The sequence below is a fragment of the Agelaius tricolor genome, unplaced genomic scaffold (genome assembly GCF_023055355.1).
Source record: "Agelaius tricolor isolate 1412-34295 unplaced genomic scaffold, bAgeTri1.0.p SCAF_12, whole genome shotgun sequence".
Classification (NCBI taxonomy): Eukaryota; Metazoa; Chordata; class Aves; order Passeriformes; family Icteridae; genus Agelaius; species Agelaius tricolor.
Genome location: NW_027269272.1, coordinates 18487894 through 18513754, shown reverse-complemented (window position 1 = coordinate 18513754; position 25861 = coordinate 18487894). Strand labels below are relative to the sequence as shown.

At 44.5% G+C, this 25861-nt stretch overlaps 2 protein-coding genes across 7 annotated transcripts in view; both read right to left on the bottom strand.

Moving 5' to 3' along the window:
* Positions 1-534: 534 nt before the first annotated feature.
* LAMP3 (lysosomal associated membrane protein 3) lies at positions 535-18517 on the bottom strand. The gene is made up of 6 exons (XM_071437965.1): positions 17618-18517; positions 12783-13525; positions 11566-11688; positions 8757-8814; positions 8054-8221; positions 535-4737 (listed from the first exon to the last, which is right to left on the bottom strand). Exons 1-6 carry the CDS (start codon positions 17661-17663, stop codon positions 4598-4600), a joined length of 1278 nt encoding a protein of 425 aa, XP_071294066.1. The 5' UTR covers positions 17664-18517; the 3' UTR covers positions 535-4597.
* A 968-nt stretch (positions 18518-19485) lies between these two features.
* The window catches only part of MCF2L2 (MCF.2 cell line derived transforming sequence-like 2), a 152414-nt gene continuing 146038 nt past the window's right edge, over positions 19486-25861 (bottom strand). For all 6 annotated transcript variants that reach the window (XM_071437961.1, XM_071437962.1, XM_071437963.1 and 3 more), the window contains 4 exons: positions 25340-25458; positions 24682-24794; positions 24159-24262; positions 19486-23071 (listed from right to left, as the gene is read on the bottom strand). In XM_071437961.1, the coding sequence (XP_071294062.1) occupies positions 22971-23071; positions 24159-24262; positions 24682-24794; positions 25340-25458 (437 nt within the window). In that variant the 3' untranslated portion in view covers positions 19486-22970. The remainder of the gene's footprint in view (positions 23072-24158; positions 24263-24681; positions 24795-25339; positions 25459-25861) is intronic.

The window sequence follows — 25861 nt, the reverse complement described above, 5'->3', positions numbered from 1 at the left end:
AGAAAGAATTTTGAAACACCAGCAGCCTTTGAGGGCCTAATTCACACACACAAGTGTGTATTTACCAGCCCAGCTTATAAAACATGAAGAGGGAAGGAATCTAAATAGGTGCAAGCCTGGCACCAAATTTAACACTGTACCAGGCCAAGCAAGTACCAAAGAGCAGAGCAAACTGCCCCTGCTCCCCAGGCAGCCCTGCTTTTCTTCTGAAGGACAAATAAAGGGGCTTGCAAAGTTTTCACCTTGTAACATTAAATTATCCATCCTGTAGGGATGTGCACTGGCACCAGAAATGAAGTGAAGCATAATCCTGGTATTTTATCCCTGAGGGAAGTTACAGCCTCTGTGCTGCCCTCACTGGCACTTCTCCCACAGCCAAGTTCCTCAATCAGCTGCTGGCAGCAAATTGTTTTTTCACCCCCATCTTTACCATGTCTTCTGCTTTCCTGCAGTCCATCTAAGAACCTTTGCTTCATGAAGAGCACAACATGTGAGACTCACTCAGACATTTCAGAGATAAAATCATTGCACACCTAATGATTAAATACAGCCTTTATTACAGAAAGACCAATAATAGAAAAATAAAGAGCATATCTTACTTCTCACAGCAAGTTATTTTTAGCAGCCATACATTATAGCAAGCTAACAGTGATCAGCCAAGCCATTTTCAGATACTCAAGATGCCAATCTAATCTCCCTTCCTCTTTCAACTGAATTAACAGCTGTTTCTTAATTTGTGCTTGTCCATCAGAGAACAGAAAGAACTGAAAGAAATTAAACCCTGCTTTTTAAACTCCTCAGTGACTTATCTATGTGTAACATCATTGTGTTTCTGAGATTCTCTGCACACCCAAGACCCTCATTTTGTCTTGGGTGTGCAGAGACCACAGGGGATGGTCTGGCATGGGAGCTGCAGCAGAGCATGGGAGCCATCAGGATGTGGGGATGTGCTCACCTCCTAGTCCTGGGATGGCCCCATGGCCTCCTGAGCAGCACACACTTGCACAGAAGTTAAGCTTTGCTTCCCTGGTGGATGTATCATCAATGCACCACATCATCAGTGCACCCCATCACCCTGATCAGCACCTTCTGGTTCAGGGTTGGTCTGAGCCTGTAGCTGAGGAAGAAGTGGGCTGGGGCTGCTGAGTCACTCTGGCACCCAGCTGCAGCTTTGTCTCCTCCCACAGCCAAAACTACCCTGCTGCCCCACAGCAGGGCCATTATGGCCCACCTAGTGTGTAAGCAGTTTACCAAATGTCCTCCTCTTGTATGGTGTTCTTTTAGGGACTTTTTGCTCAAGATACTTCCCCAGACAAGATGTTTAAAAGAGCAAGTCTGGCAAACCAAGAGGAATTACCCCTATAGAGTCTTCCCAGTAGGAGGGACACCTCAAAGCCACTCCATTAGGTAAAAAAGTGCCAGCTAAATATATTCCTATATTCTGGCAGAAAACAAACATGGGCATCAGCTTTTAGAGCTGCACATAGCAGCTCAGGGAGCAGCTGGGCTGTCTGATTCTAATTCAGCATTAAATCTGGAGAGGCAACACTCCCTGCTATGCTGACACATCCCTGCTGCACGCTGGTTGGGTTTTGGGATCAGGGATGGACGTGATGGGATGCAGGCTGGGCCACAGCTGAGAGAAAGGCAGCACTTCAAGGCTGGGATCTCCTGATGCAGTAAGGATTTCTCCAATGGATAGTTACTGCTGTAAAGCACTAACTCCATTGGATTAATTTTGCTGCATGTTGGCAGCATTTCCTGGGAGCATCCAATCATTTCATTGGTTTGCACCACGTGCACTTCACCGGTGCCACTTAGAGCAAGCCCAGAGTATCATTCATGTACAAATGGCAGAATGCAGCTTCAAAAAATAGCAAGAAAAAGCATAAGAACAAATAAGATAAATCTGAATCCAAACATTGTTCAATACCAACACATTGATTCACTGAAGAAAGAAAAAAAAACTATGGGGGAAAATATTATTTGTGCATCACTAGTAAAAATGGCAGGTGTCACAATATTAACCACAGAATTAGCAGTCATTAGTAACTCTTTTCTGTCCTCATGCTGATATCAGACTTTTATTAAAGACTGACTATTAACATAAAGCAAATTTTCAGAACAGAACAAGCAAATGCTATATCCATGTCAGTAGAAGTAACATAGATCACACAGTCCAGCAATCCAAAGAACAGGTGAAATGGGATTCAGCTTTGACAAGGGAAAGATATCTGATCCCTGTGCAGAACAGCTGAGGGCCAGACCATGTGCTGAGCTTTTTAGGCAGCTTTTGTTAAAATGGCCACGTGTAGCAGACTGGGACAGTGACATCCCCACTGCAGGCACAGGCTCATTTTCAAATGGAAGCTCTTCATCCATTTACCTTTCCTCACAGACATGTCATTTTTTTAAAAAAGGTGAATGCTTTGAGTATAAAAATCTGCTTTCTAAGCAACAGATTCATAGTATTAAGTAACCCTGAGAATTAGAGGGATCTTATTAGGCCCAAGGTCTGAGTCCAGTTGCTGCTTGTCTGCTAAGGGGGGAAGGAGGAAGGGAAAATGAGCTCAATAAAGCTCATTAAGCATTATGAACAATGCTGGAGCCCTTTTGCAAAAGAATAATTGAAATACTTACATTTTAATTTGAGTATTCAACTGAATACAGTCCAAATCATGGTGTCTGTATTCAAGTCTTGAAAGTTTGGTGTCCTATTTCTTGTGCTGTTTTACCTTATAAATGTATTCAGCTGTTCCTGTGCTCACAGCTGGTTCTGATGTTTCTCCAAGCATAAAAGAGCTTCAAAATTGTCTTTATCTTTCTTATTTATTGGTTCATTCAGACTCAAAGAGAACATTTCTAGAGAATGATAATTACTTCCAGCTACATATTATACTGATTATAGAGCATTATGGCCATGTTTCCTGCTTCACACAGACCAACATCTCTAATTAATTCATAGAATGGAAGAATTTCTTTTCTTTCTTCATTTAAATAAGTAAACTGCAATGGTGAAATACTAGTAAAATATCAAAACTATTTTTAAAATACTTAAGGGAATATCTGATATGACATAACCATCAATTTTATCCAGTGACAATCCAGTGAGGTTTCATCACCATTAAAAACTGCAGAGGATTTGGGCCATTATTCATAGAAATTAAATTAACTCCCAGCATTTCCTTTGTGTTTAGATACAGATTAAACTGTCAAGGCATTTTTGCCTATGACTTCATCTTTCTTTTGTTTAATGAGTGCCATTCCACAGTCCTTTTCCAGGCCAAACTTTTATTAGTAAAATTTAAGCCATTAGCCTAACTCCTTGGAGGAAGTGTGCTCTTATTGAATATTATTTTCTCTTTTGCAAATGCTTTTATACATAATTTCTTATCAGCTTGATGTCATTTGCTTCAGTGAGCAGATTGTGTGGCATGTGCACACGTGTATGTGTGTGTATGTGCACATTTCTGCACATGTAAATCTTTTGTGACAAGGAACTTTTCCTTCTTACAACAAAGAACATGAGCTGGACTTAAATCTCAAAAGCAATTACTATTCTCATGCCTTCATCATTGGTTCAGCAGGAAATAGACTACAGAGTGTATCAGTGTGCTTTAAAGCAACTCCAGATTATTTCCATATGAAAATCCAGCTGCTCATCTGTGAGCACACTGGAAAATACTCACTTTTGGGCAGATTTGTCCAAGGCCTGTGCAAGCTTTTATTTCCCACTGAAACCCTGACCATACAGCATCAGTGGATTTCCATTTCTCATCATGCAGGTGCTCCAGTGGTGGCCACTTAATCCCAGGCATTTCCAGTGAGTGGCATCTTCCTGGATTAAGGGACCACCCTGTTGCCCCAGCAGAGGACATTTCCTGGGCTCAGTGTGGTCACTGTGACAGGCCCATGTCTGAACAGCACATGGGGGATTCCTGAGCTCTCACAAGACCAGGAACATATTCAGCTCCAGGGTAAGAGTCACAATTACCACTCTGTCTTTGCAAAGGGCTTAGTGGGAGAACCCCAGGAGTTTAGGAAGTGTAACTGTGTGTAGGACTGGAGAACTGGCTTGTGAGTGGAGTCACACTGACAATTCCCCTGAGATTTTGGCACTCACTGTGTTCTGAGAAAAGCTTTCAGTGAGCTCTCGCTCAGCAGGGTTGTCTGTAGCTGGTTTATTCTAAACCTTCTAGTTTATTCACCTGAAGGTCAGACTTACATCTTTTGATAAATCTAACCATCATTAACAAATCTGATGGATTTTCCGGGGGATAGTGATACTGCTTGCTTTAAGCTATTTTTAGGAATCTGGCTTAGGTGATCTGAATGACCTCCTTTGTTAACAACAGAGAGAATTTAGGCTCCTCATTTTGGACTACATCTAAATTAGATGCTAAGAATAGCCTAAAGCAGAAGGTGTGAGTTCTCTCCTTCCCACCTTAAAAGAACTCGTTCCAAAAACATTCATTAGCTGTAAACACACGGTGTCATCTCACTTAAAAATGTGGCTTCAGGGCAGGGAGATTTTCAGGCAGAAGCAAAACTCCTGTGACTTCTCTGCTTGCTGCACACTTGGAAGCACAAGGGCACCTCAGATGCGTTCATATCCTCTCTGTGGCTTCCTCCTGGAGATCAGGAAGGTGGCAAACACAATGACAAACAATCCCAGGATACTCAGGCACACTGCAATGGGAGCTACTTTGCCGTTTCTATCAAGAAAACATTCTTCTTCTGAAAGGAAAAGGAAATCAGAGAATGTTACAGCAGAACACCATACTCCTAAACTGTACATCTGTATTCCAGTAAAGTTGGCAAATATAAGCCAGAAGTTCTCAAAACCTTGCTTTGTTTTTTCTTTCTTTTTCCTATATACTTACTATATAGTATATATACTATACTTACTACACTATATTTACTACACTTTTTATCTGTGGTGAGACTTATCTCAAGAAAACCATCCTTGCCCCTTCTGCAGTAGCTCTGTGCTTCCCTGGAGAGTGGCTCTTCTCCCTCATATCTGCAGGAATTGTTTCACCACTCAGCACACACACAGCAGGGGCTTTGTTCCCAAAAGCAGATGGGAGCATCACAATACAAAGTGCCAGCCTGAAAATAAAGAGCAAGACATCCTGCATGGTCAAAAACTGCTCCTGTGTGACATCTGATTGCTTCTTCCCAGTGAAGAGGGTCAGGCCAGAGACAGAAGCCCATAGTCCAGCACATCACTAGTGCAGTAGGGATCCTTGTTAAGTCAGTGTTTTCTAAGAAAAATCAAATTCTAATTATTCTCTCTGTTTAATTCAGAGTATTTGTAGATAATGGTGGCTAACTCAGAACATTCAGAGATTAGGAAGGCAGAAGCCTTGGACATAGTCCAGAGAGTTGCTTTAGCAGTACCTTTGCAATTTTGTTGTACATATGATGGTATCATACACAAATCATATTTCTGAAGGACCATACAAAGATATCACTCCAAACATACCTCTTAGCTACAGAGAGGGCAAATTCTGGCTTTCTCAGCCAGTTCCTACCCAAATGAATACTCAAATCATCCCCTGATTAAACAGAAACTTATTACTTTAAAGTGAACTTCTAGACTGAAGTAAATTGGCATCTTTCCTATGGACAGACTGCACCATGTGGGCCACTGACAGAAATGGAAAATTTACCCAGTAACAATGGCAGGATCAGCCTCAAATTCAAAATACAAGTGTAGTCCTGGGAATGAAGGCAGTGTCTGGGAATGACCACTAATGTGTTATCCCAGAATTGGATCAGACCTACATCTCCCACTGGCTCTACAGGAATGATCTCCCTCATGCTCCAAGGAAAGACAGATCTCTGTCATGCTGCTCTGAGTGGTAGCTGCAGAGCAAACTGTTCTCTGAGCAGGGCAGTGTGGTCAGCTAAACCCCACAGCTAAACCCCACAGTGGATCCCAGCTCAGCAGCAAATCCAGTTTATAGCCAGGATATATCCAACACCCTGTGCCCCCTCACTCCCTGGGGCTGTTCTGAGGCAGGATCGACAGCACTCTGAGATCAAAACCTCAGCTCTTATTCCATGACTCTGCTGGCACAGGTTGTAGCTTGGCTTGGGTTTTTCCCCCAGGGGAATTTTATACTGTCAGTGGGCAATGAGCCCATGGAACATGTGGAGTCCATGACATCATGTCACAGCTCCAGAGCCTCCACCTGGCTCTTCCCAAAGTCTGACCCTCTTCTGCTCTAATCCAGATGGTGATGCAATGCCACAAAGCCAGCAGCATGAGCATTCCATTAGAGGCTGCCTTTTAAAAGCTTTGTCTGGTTAATGTAACCTGCTGTTAAATGAGCTGAAAAGTACTTGCATCTAAGTGTTGCAAAAACCAAAGATGTTTGAATTGGCCATTTTGCTTTGATGAAACATTGGGAATGAAGGAATGAACTCTATGAACTCTAGAAACTGTTTCTGATACAATGAAGTACAGAAGGCTCTTTTACAGATTTCTAGACTCAAACAGATCAAGCTATTGATATAACAGTGCTGTAATCTGTACAAAATTGTAAGGAACTTGAAACCAGTGACCATTAATGTTTTCTTTTTCTTCCCCATTTAAAGATAAGCAAATCAGGAGCAACAGAAGTGAAACTATCAGTCCTGAGACACCCCAGGGGATGAGGCTGATGATGTGTTTAGTCATTCCTTCACGGGGGATTTTCTTTTTCAGAATCTGCACATGCAGCCAATACACCACCGTTTCATGACTGTTTTATAGCCACAGGGGAATTATTTCAGAGGTGGGAGCTGCTTTCTCAGCTCTCTGATTAAAAGAAAAACTAATTTAAATTTTTACATGGCATTGACTAGCAGAGATTGGTCTGACTTGGAGAGAGAGAAGGAGGAACAGAGAGCATCTTTCTCAGCTGAGCCTCTCCTAGAGGTGAGACCATACCTAGTCCCATCAGTAATATCATTCATTGTACACATTTGAATGGGAATGCAGGGACCAGATGGGATCCCATGAATTCTTCCAGCTCATTGTTATTGCATGAAAAAATTCTCCACAGAATGAGAGTACAGATGGGCTTCTCAGTGTGGAGAAAGACTATGTCTTTAAAAAGCCCCAAATGCTGTTTCCCGTTATATCCCTGTTAGAATGGAAAAGATAACCAAAATGGTGACCTAACAGGAGAAGAATTGGTCAAACAGAGCCAAACAGTCAAAAGACAGATCTAAAGTAAAAAGAATACGGGGCAGTATTTTGTAAGCACACAGAAAGACAAGTGGCAGAAGAGAAAATGTCTTATTCCTGCATCTGAAGGGCTGGAGAGCTGGTCAGCCCCTCTGTGCACCTGAGTCCTTGTATGGAAATGCCCTGAGAGGAAGCCACAGAAATGAGAAAATGGACAACTTGAAAGAGATCACAAGGTCCCACTGAGTCCCCCTCTCTGGTCTTTGTCTTTTACTGCAATACCTGATTGCCTCTTTGTGGCACTTCTCCAAGAAAAGACAAACTGAAGAGATGAGCATCATGTTTAATTCTGAAGCTGGGAGTGGGCCAGTTGTGCTCCTCCTCAGGAGCACATTTCATCATGTCTAGACACAGCTGCTCTGAAAATATCATCCTGCATTCACAAATATCCCTTATTAGCTGACAGTTTTGCTGCTGCAGTTGAGTGAGTATCAGGAGCCTTTTAGAATAGCTAAAATCTGAAATCTGGCTATATTGAGAACAGTGACCTGGAAATGAACTTTGCACGTTGGGGTTTGGGTGCAGTGGTGGTGAACACACCTCTGCTTGTTCCAGGAGAGAATGGATGAAGAAGAAAATTGTGGCTGTAGAGCTGAACATTTTTAACGAGAAGGTGAAACAGAAGGTACTGAATGCAGGGGGGAAAGATATTTTTCCATCCTCCATAGGTATTAGCACTGTGTTGGAAATGACTCAGAAAAGGTTGAGAAAACAGCAGTGGGATGTGTTTGGGTATAATTTAGCAGATTTCATCCATCAGGCCACCAGAGTGGTGTAGATCTGGGAAGGGTGGAAAAGTATCCTTCTACTCACCTTTTCCAAACTGGTCACCCACAATGTCAAAGGCCTGCAGCTGCATATGAACAAAGAGGATCTGGAAATTGTTCTCCAAGGGGAAGGTTTGCCTGCTGGCACACTTAAAGGAATTCCCCAGCTTTGTTGTGAACAGCTTCTCATTTAGGGCTGCATAGTAAAGCATACCTGGAGGCCAGAGAGAGACGGATGAGAATCCACACTGACTCCATTGGAACCAACACCTTCCTGAGGTAAAATGGTCCCAGAGGTGAATAAAGCACAGAACATTTTCTCCATAAACTATCACTTATTCTTCTTACATGTTTAAATGAGTGCTTTAACTATCAATGGACAACTCAGTTGAGCTTAAGTCTGAAATATTGGCTAAAATTTCAGATGCTTCTTCAAATCACATTTTAACAAATTGAGTCGGCAGGAGGGGGTTAGAATCTCACAGGAGCAGGCAAGGTTTGAAGTAATATCTATTCTGAAAGAGTGGGGCAGGGAAAGCTTTTGAGTTCAAAAATAAAATGTAGTAATAGTGATGTAACTGCAGCCAGGCCCCTTCTCTTCCTTTCTTATACCACAAGATTTAGGTGAATGACACATTGAAAGCTTGATAAAACACGTATTTGTAACATCCAGTGTTTTAAAGATCTGAAAGCTTATCCCACACCCAGAACAGTTTGATATGAAATTAAGACAGGTTAAAATCACTGACCTTCAGAAGATAACTGTATTCTGCTCTCAATTTTAGTGACAGAGTAACTTGGAGCTTGCTGCAAAAGAAGATGTATCTTTATTCATAATACATGCTCATACTTGCAGGGGAAAGAAGCACAGCTTACCTCCACAAAATGGTCATGAGGAATTTCCCGAAGGAACACTTTGTAAAGCACCACCTTTGAGACCCAAGAACCAACTCTCTTGGAATTTTTTTTCTTTTCCAAATTTCAGCTGCATCACCAGTTCAATGAAACGGGGCCATACAGATGTCATTTTACACAAACTGCTCAAGCTGGGCACTCCTCAGATACTTGTGATAACCAATAGTAGGAAGATTGCTGACATGGAAAGCACCTGGCACAACAGCACAGAACAGAATTTCCAGCCAGGTGTCCTGCTCACATGTGCCCTGAAACCCTGGTGCAGCCTGGACACTGCTCTCCCCTGGGGTGCCACCGGGCAAGAGCCAGCCCTGGGAGCTTCTCCCTGGTAGCAATGTTGCAGTAAAATGTGATGCCTCATGCAGCAGCCCTGCTACCCTGTTTAATTCCTGCTGTGGGCACACAGGGATTCATGAGTGCAGCTGGTGGATAAATTACCTGAATGTCTCCTGTGCACTTGTAGGATGGAGCAGGAAAATTGAAGAAAGAAATGCACCAGAGGAGAGGTTCTCAGCATCATTCCAACTTAAAGACATAAATATGACCATTTTTGGATGGCAGTTCTGCTTGGCCACGGTTAAAAACTTTGCTTGGGGAAAACACCTGCTCCTACTTCACATCTTGTGGGTTGGTTGCACAACTTCCCTTTTTCAAGCCCTTTTACGAAGGCCACTGGAGTGGTGAGCAATGAACCAGCCCCTCTCCTCTGCCACGCCAGCCCTGGGGCCTGAGCCAGCTCCTCTCCCACAGGGACAGCCACAAGTGCCACTGCTGGAGCACTCCTGCTTCAAAGCACTGAGAGAGGCTGTGGGGACCAAACACAAAGAGCCAGCAGCAAACTGTTTTTTTATTAACTTGAATTTCAAAGCAGTCCAAGCTGAGCCCTGCTATGCTCTTGAGGCTTATCTTTAAGTGGAGGGTGCATTGTCTAATGCTGTGCCAAAAACCACCTTTTTCAGGGCAAGGCAGGTCAAGGACCTCCTAAAGGTTCACATCACTCTCCTTAGCACTGCTGCAACCTGGGGGCTTTCGTGGGTACTTGAATCCCCAGCCTTTCCCTAAGGATTCTTGTAACACCAAAAATGCTCCTCTTGTTGCAGGAAGCACACATTTAAAGCAAACACTCAGAGTCTGAACTGATCCCTTGTTTTGAAAGAGCTCCTTCATTTTTTACCTTTCTTTTCCTCTGTAGCTCTTAGAAAACTTTTAGCCGTAAGCTAAAATAAAGATGACTACTAATCGAAATATTTTCTCCGTTCAAGAATTAATGACACATGTGGGGTATAATTTCCTGTTCCCTCTTGGGCTTTTTATGAAAATGACCGATTAACCATTTGTACTTTTCTTAATTGTCTCTAATTTGAGACTTGCAGCTTGGAACCAGGCTGCAAGACTGACATTTAGCTTGATTAATTGAAGGACACAGATCAGCAGTGATGGCCAGATGAAGCTCTCAGCTGCTGTGGAGCTCCAGGACGTGGCCTTGATGTTCATTACACTTGCCAGAGTTTGATGGGATCCAGCCATGTTCCTGCCCATTCCTCCCTGCCCATTAATGACTTCATGCACAGTGTTAGTTCTGTTTTACCTCTGCTGGCATCATCACCCAGCCCTTACAGCTTTCAGGTGAATAGTGCTGCCTTCCAAAATGTGCAAATCTCTGATTTAGCAAGAGGATGGCTGCTCTCAGGGATCATCTCCTGTGCTTGTAAAAGCTGCAGCACTCTTGGTAGCTTGTGTGAAAGCCACACCTGCATGTGATGTGGCCCCAGTGGGGAACTTGGAATTAATAGATACAATGTCAAAAACAAAGCTCCGTTTCCCACTGTGTAAGCAGGATCTCTCATCTTGTCCAAGTTTCTCTGTGTGTTTATAGGGTCTCCCTGGTGTGGTGCATTTTAAGGCCACTTATCTACAATTTTGTTGTTGGCAGTTCACTTTTTTGGAATTCTCCACTCAGAAATTAAATGAAATTAGACTCCTTCAGCTGTGGATGTGTCATAGCTCCTGGGCGCTTAAAACTGCACAGGCTGTCCTTTGAATTTGACAACCCCAGCTGGCTTTTAGGGGACACAAATGGCTGAGAGCAACTTGACAGTGAGAGTCAGAGCTCCCAGCACACCTTGTTCCTGCACAGGGACTCCAGTCCCAAACCCCTTCCCTCTGCACCACTCCAATGCAAACAGCAGATCTGACCTCCCCTACCATGAGACTTTTACCTATGTAAAAAAAGACTTGGATTTTGCCTGGCCATTCCTAGACTTTGTGTTGCTTGATGAGCAGCTTTAACATTACTCTCTGGCACTTTCTGTCAGAGAATGGCAGAGTACTGTGCTTACCCTTCCCTTCCAAATGGAAAGTTCAAACAGAGCTGATCTAACACTGAAGTCAGTTGTACTGTGAGCACAACATTGCACAGGCAGCCTGCAGAGGTATTTTCCAATCTGAATTAATTAAAGCATGGTTCTCTGGTTCTGGCCCTTTGGGTAGAACAGGAGTAACCATGCCTTATATACAGATGGAAAACAAGCACAGAGATGGATAAAATGCCTTTTCCCACAGCTCAGGCTGGATCAAAGGCAGCTTTGCTTTGTTCTTGCTTTCCAGTCCTAAACACTCCTTCCCTCTAAATGCAACAATTACCTTTACAAAGGTGATGTTTACAAATCCTCCACTAAAAGTTAAGTTCAGCTCAGACTGCACCATCCCACAGCTTCCAGATATCTTTGTCATATTGGGGTTGACAGTCACATATTCCATCTGCTCCTGTGGAGAAAAGAGACATTGCAGGGCTGCTGATGAATGAAAGCAAACATGCAGAGATTTAATAACTTTAAAACACGCAGAGATTTGCCCTTTTTATGCCCCCAGACAGGCTCTGTGTGGCTGAATGAACAGGCTAGTGGTGGTGGCAGCCGAACTGCTGCTTGCCAGGGTTGTTCCCCACTTATGAACCAGCACTGGTGGTTGTCTGACACATCACTGAACTGTTCCAGTGCATGAAGCTGGCAGAAAATACTTGGTTTCTGTTCATTCAGTGAACTGATGATTCAGGCAGAGTCAGGTGAGTATGAGTGGTAATTTACAGAGAGGGAGTACCTTATATTATTATCAACATCTCACTATGGTGAGGTTGGGAATCCTGCTCCCTTCCTGGCTTCTGCCAGGACAAGGGATGAAAATTACCTTTACCAACATTAGTCACTCTTCCTATGTTAGCAATATTCAGACATCAAACATGAGTATTTGTATGTGTAACAGGGATGGCATAAGAACTCCAGAGCCTGAGGATGTAGCTCTATATGGTGTATTAATTGAGGCAAAAAAACCTTAAGCCTGAGGGACACAATTGCCATTTCAGGTTGTATGGCATCTGTTGCTGAATCATTCTCAGTGGATCACTTCTAGGAGAGAGGAGCAGCTCTTCAGGACCTGGCAGTTCCCAATGTCCTAAAATGTCCATACATCAGCATCTGGACAGCCCACCTCTAAATCCAAGTCTGTGAACTGGCAATTTCTTGCTTTCATTGCAAATCACAATGTCAAGCTCTTACCTGAAGTCAGTTCAGATTTTAACTAACCTTCCATTGTGGGAAGCACAAATAACCTTGCAGGCTGCTCCCCTGCCCCAGCATTGCTGCCACACAAATATCACTGAGAGCACCTTTACATCCCCTTGGCATCATCATCACACAGGCCAGAGAGGGTACAGCAGCGGGGATGCTGTGGCATGAGGGGCCTTAGACTGGCAGCAAACCCCTTATTTTGATCATAGAAGCTAATTCTGAAAATGGCTTGGAAAGAGGAAGAAAAAGCTCCTGCTAATTAATGAAGTCACTAAAAGCTCAGTACCACCTCACCTGCTGTGTATTTCGGCCCATCAGCTGCAGGCCCATGACGGCTTTGACGCAGGTCCCGTTCCTATCAGAAATGGTGTAGGTGCCTGTGGGGATGGCAGAGGGCTCTGGGGTGGGAGAGGGTCTCACTGTGCTGGCAGGGGACGTGGGGGCTGTCTGTGTCCCTGCATGGGTGCCTGTTGTGTTGGTCACGGCCGTGGCTGTTGGATCACCCGTGGCTGTTGTTTGTCTCTGTGACCGTGTGCTGGGCCCGGCCCTCGGCGTGCTGGAGGCTGTGGTGGCAGCTGTCCCCTGGGTGCTCGCTGTCTCCTGCTTCAGGGAGGTGTTGGTGGCCACTGCTGCAGTTCCTGTGCTCACAAGTGGTCCTGTGCCATGCCTGGTGGAGGACACAGGGGCAGAGGTTGTGTTCTTGGCTGCAGCTGTAAGTGAGGGCATGGCGGGGGCTGCAGCCTGGCCGGCCGTGCTGGGGCTGTCTGCAGGGGCTGGGGATGGTGCTGCTGCTCCTGCCGTGGGCTGGCCTGCAGCTGATGCTGCCTGCAGCTGCTCCCTTGTCTGCTCAGTCATTCTGTGGCTCATGGGTGTTGTTTGAAGAGGGTCTGTGCTGGCAAGATGAACTGTGGTGCTTTGATGGGGCGAAGAATGATAAAAGGAAAGCGACTGAGCAGAAGTAGCCATTTGGTGGAAGGATGTGGTTTCTGGAGACAGTTCAACCCCCAGGGCCACTTCAGCAAAGCAGGAGGAAAATGCTGCAAAGAAACTAAAGTCAGTAGTCTAGAAACCTTTAGACTTCACTTTTATGTTGATAACCACAACATACCTGCACTGGCTTTGTTGTCAAATGTGTGATACAATTTCACTTTCATTTGGCTCCAGTCATGATAGGAGAGTGAAGGCAGACACCTTGTAGGACTATCCACAGCTAGACACCAATCCCCCAAGCTTCATACCTCTGAGTATTCCCATTCCAGGGGAGCAAACTGGCTCCCAGCTCTCCACACACTGAGGGAGCAGACCTTGCACAATCCCCAGGCAGCACAAGAATTCCCTGCAGGAGGTAGTTCAGCAGGATTTGCTGGAAGCAAATTATTGAGGTCTAAGGAAGATGAAGTGGGTGTAGAGGCCAGAGGGGTTGGTTTGTTACCAACAAAATGTAGGGAGTGGGGATGTGTCTGTGTGTGTGAAGGAAGTGAGGCAGTGTCATGGTCTTACAGTGATTCACAAGTCTGGGAAACCAGTCTGGGAACAGGGAAATTCCAGGTATTTATTTTGTTGTAGCAATGTCAGCTTGAACCCTGGAGTTCTTCCTCCTGGAAGAACCCAAAGAAAAACCACCCCTCTAAGTGATGAGCTTTCAGAAATGAAAAAAAAATTAGGGTGCAGCATCCAGGAGCATTTGGACCACATTAGGAAATAGTTACAGCACCAAAATTATGCTTCTACCTAATAACATTTACAGAAATGTGTCTCTTGCAGAAGTGAAAAAAAATTAACTGGCTCCTAAATGTAAATACAGAAGTGAATAAAAAATGGGAAAGTACACTGTAGAATATTTGAATGTCACAAATCTTCTGCTTGAGTCTTTGTGAGTGTGCAACAAGACTCTGGAAAGACAAGGCTGAGTTAAAGAAATAAATCACTGATGTTTGTGAATTCTTTGATGTACATGAAGGTACAGGTAGTTAAATGCTTTACTGCCTAAATTAGTGGGAGGACAGAGATAAATTCTCCCGTTTGGAGACAGAAGGGACCCAAAAGTCCAAGATAGCTCATATTCCCAGCAGTACAGCTCCACAGAGAATGCCTCAACATGTCTGAGTTCACTGTACACTGGTTCTTTCAAAAAAATTTCTCATGAATCGGTGTCAAAGTGGATGGGCAGGCTGCTGAGATTAGAGTATCAGGATACATTAATGCCAGAGGCACATTTGGAGTGAAAATGGCTGAAATCTCACAAGTTCTTCCATTTATTCACTTATTTACTGTCACTCATCATGAACAGAGGTCTTCAATAATAACTGAATTCACAAAATCTAACCATTTTCAGATACATATAATCTAAGTAAGAATAATAGAACTCACTGGGTTTTGAATCAAATTCAAGATAAAAGAAACAAGAGCAGAGGCACGGATCTTAACCCTTACCACAATTTTCCCTTAAAAATGGCAATGCTGGAGAAGAGCAGAAATGCAGGTGTAAATACTCCATACTCCTAAAATTGCCTGGGTTTCACTCTGAGCTGTACAGAACACACCTGACTGCCACTTTAGGTGTTACCATCAAAATGCAACTTGAGACAGTTGAAAAACCTCAAAAATATTGTGGTTTTTCTCAAAATGAACATAAAAATGCATAATTCATATGATATTTTAGTTCATTTTCTTTCTTTCCCCTATGCTTTGCCACAGCTGATGCAGAGCTGTATATCAGATGACTGATCTCCTTCTGTGGGGCCAGGGGAAAGCCAGAGCAGTTGCCATGTACCACTTATGGGTAGCTGCATCCAAGTGTATCAGCATGATAAAAACAAGAAAGAAGAAGTTGCAATTTTCACTCTTTCTTCCCCTCTAAGACTGTGAAACAATCCATATTTAAATTTACACGCATCCTAAATTGTCTGTAGGTCTTAGTTTTCAGCTCACAGATTGGTTTTGATTACTGACCAGGTTACACAGATGTAGAAAGAAATATTGAAGTGACAGTAGAATGCCACCCATAGCTTTTAAAAAAAACTCCTCAAAAGGTCATTTCAACCCAATTACTTTTCATTATTCAGCAAGACAGGGTGACCTGAGGGGTGCAGCCAGCAATGTCTTTGGAATGGCCCATGGTTCTTGCTCACTGGGTGACTACCAGACTGTTCCTCCAAGAATTTTGGGGTTTCTGCCAGTGCATGATGGCCACACTGCTAAATCCATTGCCCTGGTCTTCCCAAAAGGCATTTGGCCACAGCAGCCCCCAGGGATGGGCAGGGATCACTCTCCAGCTGCCCCCATTGGCACTGGCTGTGTTTGGGTGGCTGCTGGAGGTGGTTTGGTGGCCCTGCTGGGTGAAGGGGCAGATGGGCCCATGGAGTCCCTGGCTTACCCTCCAGCTGAGGCTGGGAAGGATTCCATGGCTCCCTGGCATGGCCAGGTTCCTCTCTGGGAGCCTGGCACAGCTCAGAAAGCAGCTGAGAGCACAACTCCCCCAGCACAGCCTTTTGTGGCTCTGCCAGCAGAACAGAACAGGCCACAGAAACACGAGGAGTGGCAGCTCTGCACCCCCAGTCGTTTCCTTTTTTCCCCCCTTCTATAATGCCAACTCAAAACTTCATCCAAGCAACATTTTGTTTGAGGGATGCAAGTGCCCTGGGGTGAATCTTCCCAGAGCAAGCAGCTGCAGTCCCCTTGTCTCACTTCAGCACCAAAATTGTGTGTAACAGATGCTGAGGGCTGTGTGGGAGCCCTGACAGCCTCCTTGCAATGCTCCAGAAAAAACTCCCAGAAACGGACCAGCACAATTCTCAGAAATTCACTGTTCCCAGTCTGGGCCTGGAGATCCCTTTTTCATGCTTTGGGGACAAGTTTTGGTCACAAGAACATCACTGCTGTGCTCCCAGGTGTTATGGTGGGAAGCTGAGTGCTCAGTGCCATGGCCTGGCTGTGCTATTTCTCAGCCTGTGCTGGGGTGTGTGATAGAAACTCATCCCCTTTTCATCTAACCACACTCATCTGCTCAGCTGTCCCACAGTGTTGTTCTCCACTAGTTATGTTTCATTCCCTGTCTGCATAGAAGGACTTGACTTTGTGACATTAATAAAACATCACAACAAATTATTAAAGGAAAGATCAAAATCGAGTAAAGAACAGAGGAAACAAGTTCTTTCTGGTCAAAAGTGATTGCTGACCACTGAATTATTAGTGTTGCTACTCAGTCTGATCTTGCTCTCCCTTTCATCTGTATGTTTGGGGGCTATTTCAGCAGCCTTTGGCTATGAAGCAGGCATGGGAAAGCAGAGAGATACAGCAGGAGCTGCTCGTGGTCAAGTCCCTGGGCATTTTCCCTGCTCATGGACTGGAGGGGGACAGGGCTGTTCTTTCTGTCATCCCCGTGTGCCGATGGCAAAGCACACCCAACAGCAAACTCAAACCCTTGGCCCTTCCACAGATTAAATCACATTTTGTCCTCTTCACCAGGCAAATTTGGTGCTCCTGAAGGTGTTGAGCAGTGACTGGGAGATGTCCTTCATGTGTATGGCTCCCCAGATTTTCACAGAGCAGCATTAAGGATCAGATGGTGACTCTGATGGGGTTTGTCATTGAGAGAAGCCCCAGCCTGTCTTCTCCAAGCTCCTGCCTCACTCCTGCTTTCCTGATCCTGCTCTGCATCTTGCAATGCAGATAAATTAATGACTCGAGCAATGCTTCCTTAGCTTTTTCTTTCCTGTTTATCTCACTCAAGATTTTCAGTTAGATCAGCAGGTCTGGAAATTATTTTTAATTATGAAAAGCAAAGCCAAAAAAAGTCTGCTTCTAACAAGGCTTGGAACTGACTCCTTCACACAGAGTTTATGCCACCACAAGAGTTCAAGGGAAAATACAGAGGAAAACATCAAAAACTAAGTGTATCTTAAAAACAAAACAGGTGGATACACTGTGTGTGTCAAACTGAGGGTATAGCAGAGGCAATGAACAGCAGGTATGGTTATTTCTTAGCAGTGGGACTTGACTGAAAGCACCCTCAGTGTTAGCAACAAAACTGTCCAAAGTTTTGAGTCTGTTGGGTGCTGTCCTGACTGCAAGGAAACCAGACTGACATAATGTCCCGTTTTCCAGGTAGAAATGATGCTATTACTCACCACAGGCGAGGGTCAGCGAGATGAGCTGCCGTGCGCTCCTCCCCATGGCCAGCACGGCTGTGAGAGGCGCTGCTTCTCCCAGGAGCCGGTGCAGAGCAAACCCAGCTCTGCTGCGGACTGAAAAGTTTCACTGGCTGCAGGGAGTGCTCAGTCACATGGCTGGGAAGGAGGTGGAGAGAGAGGGGGACACCGATGCCTCTCGCCTGTAAACTCGCGCAGAAGGAAATAAATGATGGTTAGGAAAGAAAGTGAAAAGAGAAATGACTGCTGGGCTGACTGGGAGGAGAGCTGGGGCTCTGCGAGGCCAGGGAAAGCTTCGTGCATCTCCCTCCCTGTGTGAGAACCTGGTGCAGAGTGCCCCAGCAGAGGGTTACAGCTGTAAAAGCTGTAAATCAGTGTCTCCCCTGTGTTCTTTAGAAAAATACTTTATTTAAGGGCAAACTCCATCTTTTATGTTAAGGCACAGAAGGGAGAGGGGTGTGACCATCTGCACAAAGCACCTGCTAAAAGTAATACAGGGCTGAGCAAAGCCGCACACGGGCTCTTGTCCCATGGGCACCATCCTGTGCTGCTACCCCAAGGTGGGTGTGCAAGCGTGTGCACGGGTGTGAGTGAGTGTGAGCGAGTGTGCATGAGTGTGAGCGGGTGTGCATGAGTGTGAGCGAGTGTGCATGAGTGTGAGCGAGTGTGCACGGGTGTGCGTGAGTGTGAGCGGGTGTGCATGAGTGTGAGAGGGTGTGCAAGAGTGTGAGTGAGTGTGCATGAGTGTGCACAAGTGTGAGTGAGTGTGCATGAGTGTGCACAAGTGTGAGCGGGTGTGCATGAGTGTGAGCAAGTGTGTGTGGGTGTGCATGAGTGTGAGTGAGTGTTCATGAGTGTGCGAGAGTGTGAGCGGGTGTGCCTGGGTGTGCGTGAGTGTGCAAGAGTGTGAGCAGGTGTGCAAGAGTGTGAGCAGGTGTGCATGAGTGTGAGTGTGAGTGGGTGTGACCAGGTGTGCATGAGTGTGAGTGAGTGTGACCAGGTGTGCATGAGTGTGAGTGTGAGTGGGTGTGACCAGGTGTGCGTGAGTGTGCACGAGTGTGAGCAGGTGTGCATGAGTGTGAGTGTGAGTGAGTGTGAGCAGGTGTGCATGAGTGTCACACCGAGGGCTCCTGCCCAGCTCCGCGGGCCGGCGCAGGAGCCGTGCAGGCAGTGCAGGCTGCAGGGCTGGGATGTGCAGCAGGGGAGCCTCACTCCCTGCTGCCCTGGCATCCCCTGCCCTGGGCATCTGCCAGGGCCCTGCTTGGGCAGGGAACAAAGCAGCCCCCACGCTGGCATCTGGCTGCTCCTCATTCTTCTTTTCCTCATGCCAATATCAGCTGCAGGAACCAAAGACTTGAAGAGTCAGGTGAGGTGAAGTTTGCCTCCAGAAATCTGGATGCTGCATGAAATCAGGTCCAGTTTATCTTGCTCTATTTGCACTGTGTTTCCACATTCTTATTTTTACCTGCTTGCCTTTCTACATGATCCACAGTTTGCATTTGGATCAATTAGCACTCCCTAATGAACACTGGTAGGCAAAGGAATGCAGATATCTCAGGAGTAACTATTATAAAGTCATCTATGACTCTCTGTCTGTGTGAACCTTTGCACAGGTTCCCAGTGATTCAGAACACAACTAAGGGAGATGAGTAATGGAAAAAACCCTGCTCTGCCTTTTGATACATGTGTTGGACAAATTACTCTTATATTGGACAAATAGGTCAATTTTTTCAGCTCTGATAATGCGCCTTTACTGATAAAGGCCCATTATCAGAGTATTCATGTATTTCAAATAGAAAAAAATGTCATTTTACTTGTTGCTTCATATAGAGACATCAACCACAAGGTTTTGTACTAGTTATAATTTTTATAAATTTCAAACAAAGTGTGGTTCTACACAGGTCAGAATGGCCTAATTACAGGAAGTTCATTTGCCCACTTTTTTCTTGTAATAAATTCATACATTCTGTATTGACTGGAAAAAAGGACAGGTAATTCTGTGCTCCTTCCCTGTCTGATTATCTCTCATCAGTCACAATATACAAATACATCATTATCAACACCATGGAAATCATGTAAGAAAACAAACTGTACCAATTCTCAGCTGGGGACAGGAAATCTTAGCAGCTATTTCAGTCCAGCTGCAAGAAGAAATACACATTTTGGATCTTTTTTTCTTATTATTCTTATATATCTCTAATCACATATATATATATATATTTGAAGTCTTTGAGTATTTTTGGAAAGGAATCTCATGGCCTTTCTCATACCCAATCCTGTTTGAAATATCAAGACTCTAAGAAAATCATAGATAATAAAATGGCTTCTCATCACACACACGACCAGAACGTGACACACACAGAGCTTTGCTGTTGCTGGCAAGGAAAGCCAGAGCTCAGAAGTGGTTTGGCTGCAGCTGTTTGTGTTCAAGACAACAAGCACTGGTCTGGTTCTCCACCTGGTGGGGTTCCAGGTGAGAGGAGAGGATCAGGCCTGATTCTGTTTTAGTCTGGTTTACTAAAAGCAAGACTTGTGTGTCATGCAACTGCCCGTCTCTGTTCGCCATTGGTGCCAGGGAAGGACTCTGCAGCCCACCCACACCTGAGTGGGCACTTTTGAGGGCAATTTTGAGGATGTGAAGTTTCTGAAGTTTCACAGAAGAGCAGCAGAGCAAAGAGAAGAGAGCCCAGGCAAACCCTCAGCCTGGAGGGCAGGTGTGGCCAGCCCAGGCCCAGGAACCGAGCCAGGCACGGGGCCAGCAGCAAGGGCTGCTGCAGCACAGATTTACCTGGGATCTGGTGTCTTCTACAGCCAAATCTTAGTCACAACCATTACCTTTAAATGACTTCTAAATGGTCACTAGAGCATCTCCAAACAACACTGAAATGAAATCCTAATTTGCAAACTATGATTTTTAGGTCCATCTACCTGAGTAGGATGGTGTCAAAGACCTACAGACAGAATAAGCATACCCTAACACACATTAGTCTTGCTGGACTTTACCAAATCATCTTCTAGACTGTACATGGAGAGTCATTCCCTTAATTATCTCTTTGCTTGACAGAAATACACTAATTAAAAGACTGCCCTGCATACTATTTAAAAAACTCAAAAAGTCATCAAACCCCATTTTGTCTCAGCAAAGCCAGAAGGTTGCTCTTTTGTCTTTCCATCCATCAGCAATGTCACAAATCTTCAATTCGGCAGTTTCATACACTCAGGGTAACCCTTCCCTATCTCTCTCCCACACACACAAAAGGTCACTCTACTCTCTAATGTGCAATCAAAGCTCCCTAGCCCTTCCCTCTCCTATGCTTAGGGCAGGGGTAGACAGCAGCACTGTTCCTGTGCAAAATTACTGAAAGTAATAGAGAAACCAGAATTAATTCATTTTAGGGAGAGGATAAAGTAATTGCACTATAAGAAAATGTCGCTGCATATTTCCTTAGGGAACTGAAAGAAATCAATTCTTCCTGCAAAATGCTGATAACCACAGTAGACCAAGAGGATTCGTGTTCCTGAGAGCCTACATGTTACTTTTGAGGTAAATGACCAACACAAACAGGCAAGCTCCTGCCTCTGTAGAACAAAAATAGCTTCCAGAAAGGTCCTTTAGTCCTGAACAGAAAATGTCAAAAATCACAGAGTTTAGATATGGAGGGTTAGAAGAGCCATGGGAATCAATTGCCACATTGCAACTTATAATCAAGCAGTAAGTCTTCACAGGCAAAAAAAAAAATCTGACTAACCCTTAACCTGCTCCAAGGCTTTTTCTCAAACAGGACTATCTGCCTGCTCCACAGCTATCCTGACTCCCATACTAAGGTACTTGCAACACCATCCTCCACTGAGACATAAGGGAAAACATTCGAGCCCCTGCGAAGGTGAGAGCAGAAATGACACACACACCTACTGCTTTGCTCAGAGGCTCACTTAGTAAAGAGTGGGTTTTGGTTTGCTTCATCTCCATTTCTAGTGCTTTCAGTGCCCTTTTTTATTTACATAAAGCACCACTAGTCTGAGGGTTAAACAAAACATCCCTAAGAGTGAAAGCCACTCACTCACTCTTGAGCTTCTTCTGGGCTCATTTTTACCAGACTAATCTTTGCCTGTTTGCAGCTCTTAGTCAATATTTATCTTTACTAGCAGCTAGTTTAAATAGCTAGTTTAGCTATTTATCTTTACTAGCAGTATTTATCAGTACTAGCAGCTTTTGTGGGACCTAAGACACAATTACCATCAAAATGCCTTCATGCCTTAACAGCTGCTCTAAATGAGCTAATGGCTTCTATAGGAATCAAAACATCTGTAATCACTTTATATTATACATTACATCCTTATGTGGCAGAGATTTGGTACAGTCCTTTCATCAAACGTCCTGGAAAGAAGTATTTAACAACAAACATTTTATCCACTCATTGGAGCATCTAATGCTCACTGCCTATTTGCAATGCTTAAGGATATTCCAAATGGGGGGTGAAATGTATCTACTCATAGCCCAGCACACAAGGAAAGCATGCAGTCTACTCAAACATGTGACAGTAAATGGCATTCAACTGAATTCTCGGCACCAAATGCAAAGGGTTGTGATCCAGCAACCAGAGACTGTAGAGGGGGCAGAGGAATGACTTGGACTGTAAAAAGAGTTCAGAGTGTTCTTTGTCACAGTAGCTGTTACATGTCTTTACTTCCCTGCTTAGCCCTGCACCATGCCAGGTGTGGAATGCTGTGTGCAGCAGGGCCTTCCCAGGCCATGGCACTGCTGCACGGAGCCTCTCTGATGTCCCAGCCAGAAGTCTCCTTTCCACAGCCACCCTCAAGTGGGGTGTTTTTGGTGTTGACTGACAGCAAAAAGGGCACATTTGTGATGATGTATCAGCTGGAATTAAGGAGGACAGGGAAGGCACAGCCAGAGGCAAGCAAATGGAAAAACCTCCAGGTGACCCCAGGGTGGAGCAAGGACTCGTAACCACCACGTGCCCCTCTGCAGTGATGTGGTGCTCAAGCAAAGTTGCCAAAAGGTGCGTGCATAGAGACTCTTCAGCTCTGCTGTCGACCTAATTTAGGCCACATCTTCTGAAACAGTTTGATAATCAATGCAAGAAGCATTTTTCTCCTCTAATACTGAAGGTAGGTTTGATGTTTTGTGGATGTTTAATGCTCCTTTCAAGTTTGTTTTTCCCGGCTTGGACAGCACAGTTCTCATCTGTTCATGCTGATAAAATTTTAGTGAATTATGAACCTCAGAGCTTGTGAGAAAGGCAACTTTGATCCAGTGTCCACCCAAGATAAAGACAGGTGGATGGGTCCTGAGGAAGGCTGGTCCTGCTGTTCAGCTGCCAGCCCTCTGTTCTGCTGGGAAGCTTTTGGCCACCTCACTTTCCTTCGTGTCTGACTCTACTGAGGCTGTGCTGCAGGAATCGTTGTACGTGTCTGAAAAGGAGGACATGGGCATTGTCACTACAATGTGTCTACAGGATTTTTCATCTACAGTCTTGAGCTTCTTTCTTAAAAGCCTGGAATAAAATAAAACATAAAATCACAGTTCTACTGCTCTTCTAATTCCTTCACAAAAGGCAAGGGAGGTTCTTCTGGTGTGTGACTGTAGTGTGTGCCTGGCTTTGTTTTCATTTTGAAGCACTGGATATGCCAGTGAAATGAGAGCCATAGTGGGGCAGGTGAGGAGAGGACTGACCTGCTGTGGAGGTGAAGGAGCAGCAATTACCAAACTCCCTTTACACCACAGCAAAAATCCTGAGGTTGAAAAAGGATTTCCTCCACTTAAACAAACTGACCAAAAAAATCAAAAGAGATCAGTAACTCAGAATAAAGTTCTGGTAGCTCTCCATCACAGATCCCCAGAGAATGGCTGTGCCAGATTTTGCTTTCTTCTGCTACCAGAAGAAAAGCAGGGCACATTTGGTAAGTTATATTTAAGGATGGACAAATATTAGTCTGAATTGTAAACCTCTGATCTGCAGAGTTGCTCAGATTCAGCTTTTCCAGTGCAACCTGTTTGGGTGTTAGGTCAGAACCAAAGCTGTGACTGGATGACTTTTAGTGCTGATTTGGCTGAAATCTTGCCAGAGCAGCCCTTCCTGCAGCTTTTGCAGCCAGCTGTGAAATATGATGAAGGCAGTAATGGTTCATGAAATTTTAATGTTTTCAAACCTAGGCCAGAAGCACAGCCCTGATGCTGGTCTCCATCCAAAGTCTATCCATGCCAGGATCAAAGCTGTCCTGCAGGCACACCCTGTGTATGAGACACCTGGGCTCCCTGTAAAGCAGCCAGCCTGAGTACTGGTAGCCATAGAAGTTGGATGGGAGATTCAAGCTCTGCTCAGAAAGGGGAAAACAATTAATCCAGGCCAAGGAAAGCTGCTGTGCCTGACTAACTCTGACACCCAGGCACCAAATTTCAGGTTAGCTCATTTCATCACTTTTTTTTTTGCTATCACATTCTTTTTCAGTAGGGAGAAGAAAACAAACAAACAAAACAGTAACACATTTTCTCTATTACCTGCATTGCTGCTCTTAATTATGTTGTTACTGTCCCCCTCTGCTGGCTGCAATATGCTGGAGGGAACCCAGTCGCTTTTCTCAGAGACCAGTTTCTTCACTAACCTGAAAATCAGAGAACAGTCAGTGAATTTTCCTACTTTGACCCTCCTTGGGTTGTGTGTCTCAGAGGTGCATGTTGGGCTATTATTTCCTGAACTAAGGAAGAAGGCAGAGGACCCAGGGCAGTCCTACAGGTATCCATACAGAATCACAGAATGACCAGGTTGGAAGAGACCTTCAAGATCATCGAGTCCAACCCATGCCCCAGCACCTCAACTAAACCATGCACTCAGTGCCACATCTAGTGTTTTTAAAACACATCCAGGGATGGTCACTCCACCACCTCCCTGGGCAGACCATTCCAGAACGTTATCACTCTTTCCATAAAAAAGCTGTTCCCTAATATCCAACCTACATTTCCATCTTTTCCAGGAGGTTCTGGCTGTTCCAGATGTCCAGTTCTGTCTCTCTGCCATACTCACCATTGACCATTCTCTCCTTCCTGCACAAACTGCACTAAATCTCCATCCTCAAGAGAAAGAGAATCTGGGAAACAGCTGTCAAAACTGCCTTCAACCCGGAAGAGATTGCTCCCCTAAAATGAATGAAACAAGGCACCAGAAACAATCACTATGGATGAAAGAACATTGTGCAAGAGATTTTAGTTAAATACTGAATTAGGCATTTCAAGCTGGCAGATATTTCTTCTGTAGGCAATTGTGATTTATCATGCCCAGGGTAAATATTACTCAAAATTTGGATAGACCTGTTCTCTGCACTTAGACTTTAGGCTTAACCCACCAGCCATTATTCTGATATAAAAATTGGGTTTGTGACACCAGGTGAAATTATCTGGAAAAGTCTGAAATTAGTTTTTTAAAGACTCAGAGTTTTCCCTCATTTTGTAGCAGGCAAAGTGACAGCCTACAAGTATGGGTGACTTTTTATGATCCTCATCCTGATCAACAAAAGTCTTGTAATAATCTTCCAACACCCCAGATCAAATTTCCATTTTCTGTATTCCCACACATCCATGGATTTAAGGCTGGTGTGAACCCAAACTTTGCAGGTCACATTGTGATCCCTAAAGAGGAAGAAGTTTTGCTGGGAAAGGGCAGTGTAATTTTAAAAAGCAATTACATTGCTAGGGTTGGTCTCTTCCTCCAAATCAGAAGAGTTGGAGAGTTCATCCATGCTGGAAGGAATGGCTTCAAAATCTTCAAATGTGTCTAGAGAAGGCATTTGTCTGCTGGGCCAACCTTTTCAAAAGACATAAATCAGAAAGAGTTAGCTATCAGACATTAGCCTCTTTGAGAATCAGTCTGTAAAATAAATGTCACATGTTCACTTCTCGCTCTTCCACTTACCGAATTGCTGGTACTTTTTTATAGCTTATTCCACAGTTTTGCCATAAAAATTATGTCACAGTCATTATTCTGTCTCTAAAAGCCTGCACCACTCACTGTCCCTGGTGTGAGAGCAGCATGTGTGGTTGCATATTCACACCCATGGATACTCCCAGTGCTCAGCATTGCTCAATCCCCTCAGCTCAGGAGGTACAAAAAACAAGGACCAGGAATCTTCCTGCACAGCAAATGATAACTTGTGCTGACATGACTTTGAGAGGGCCATGATGATTCAGTTTCCAGCTTCCTCCACATG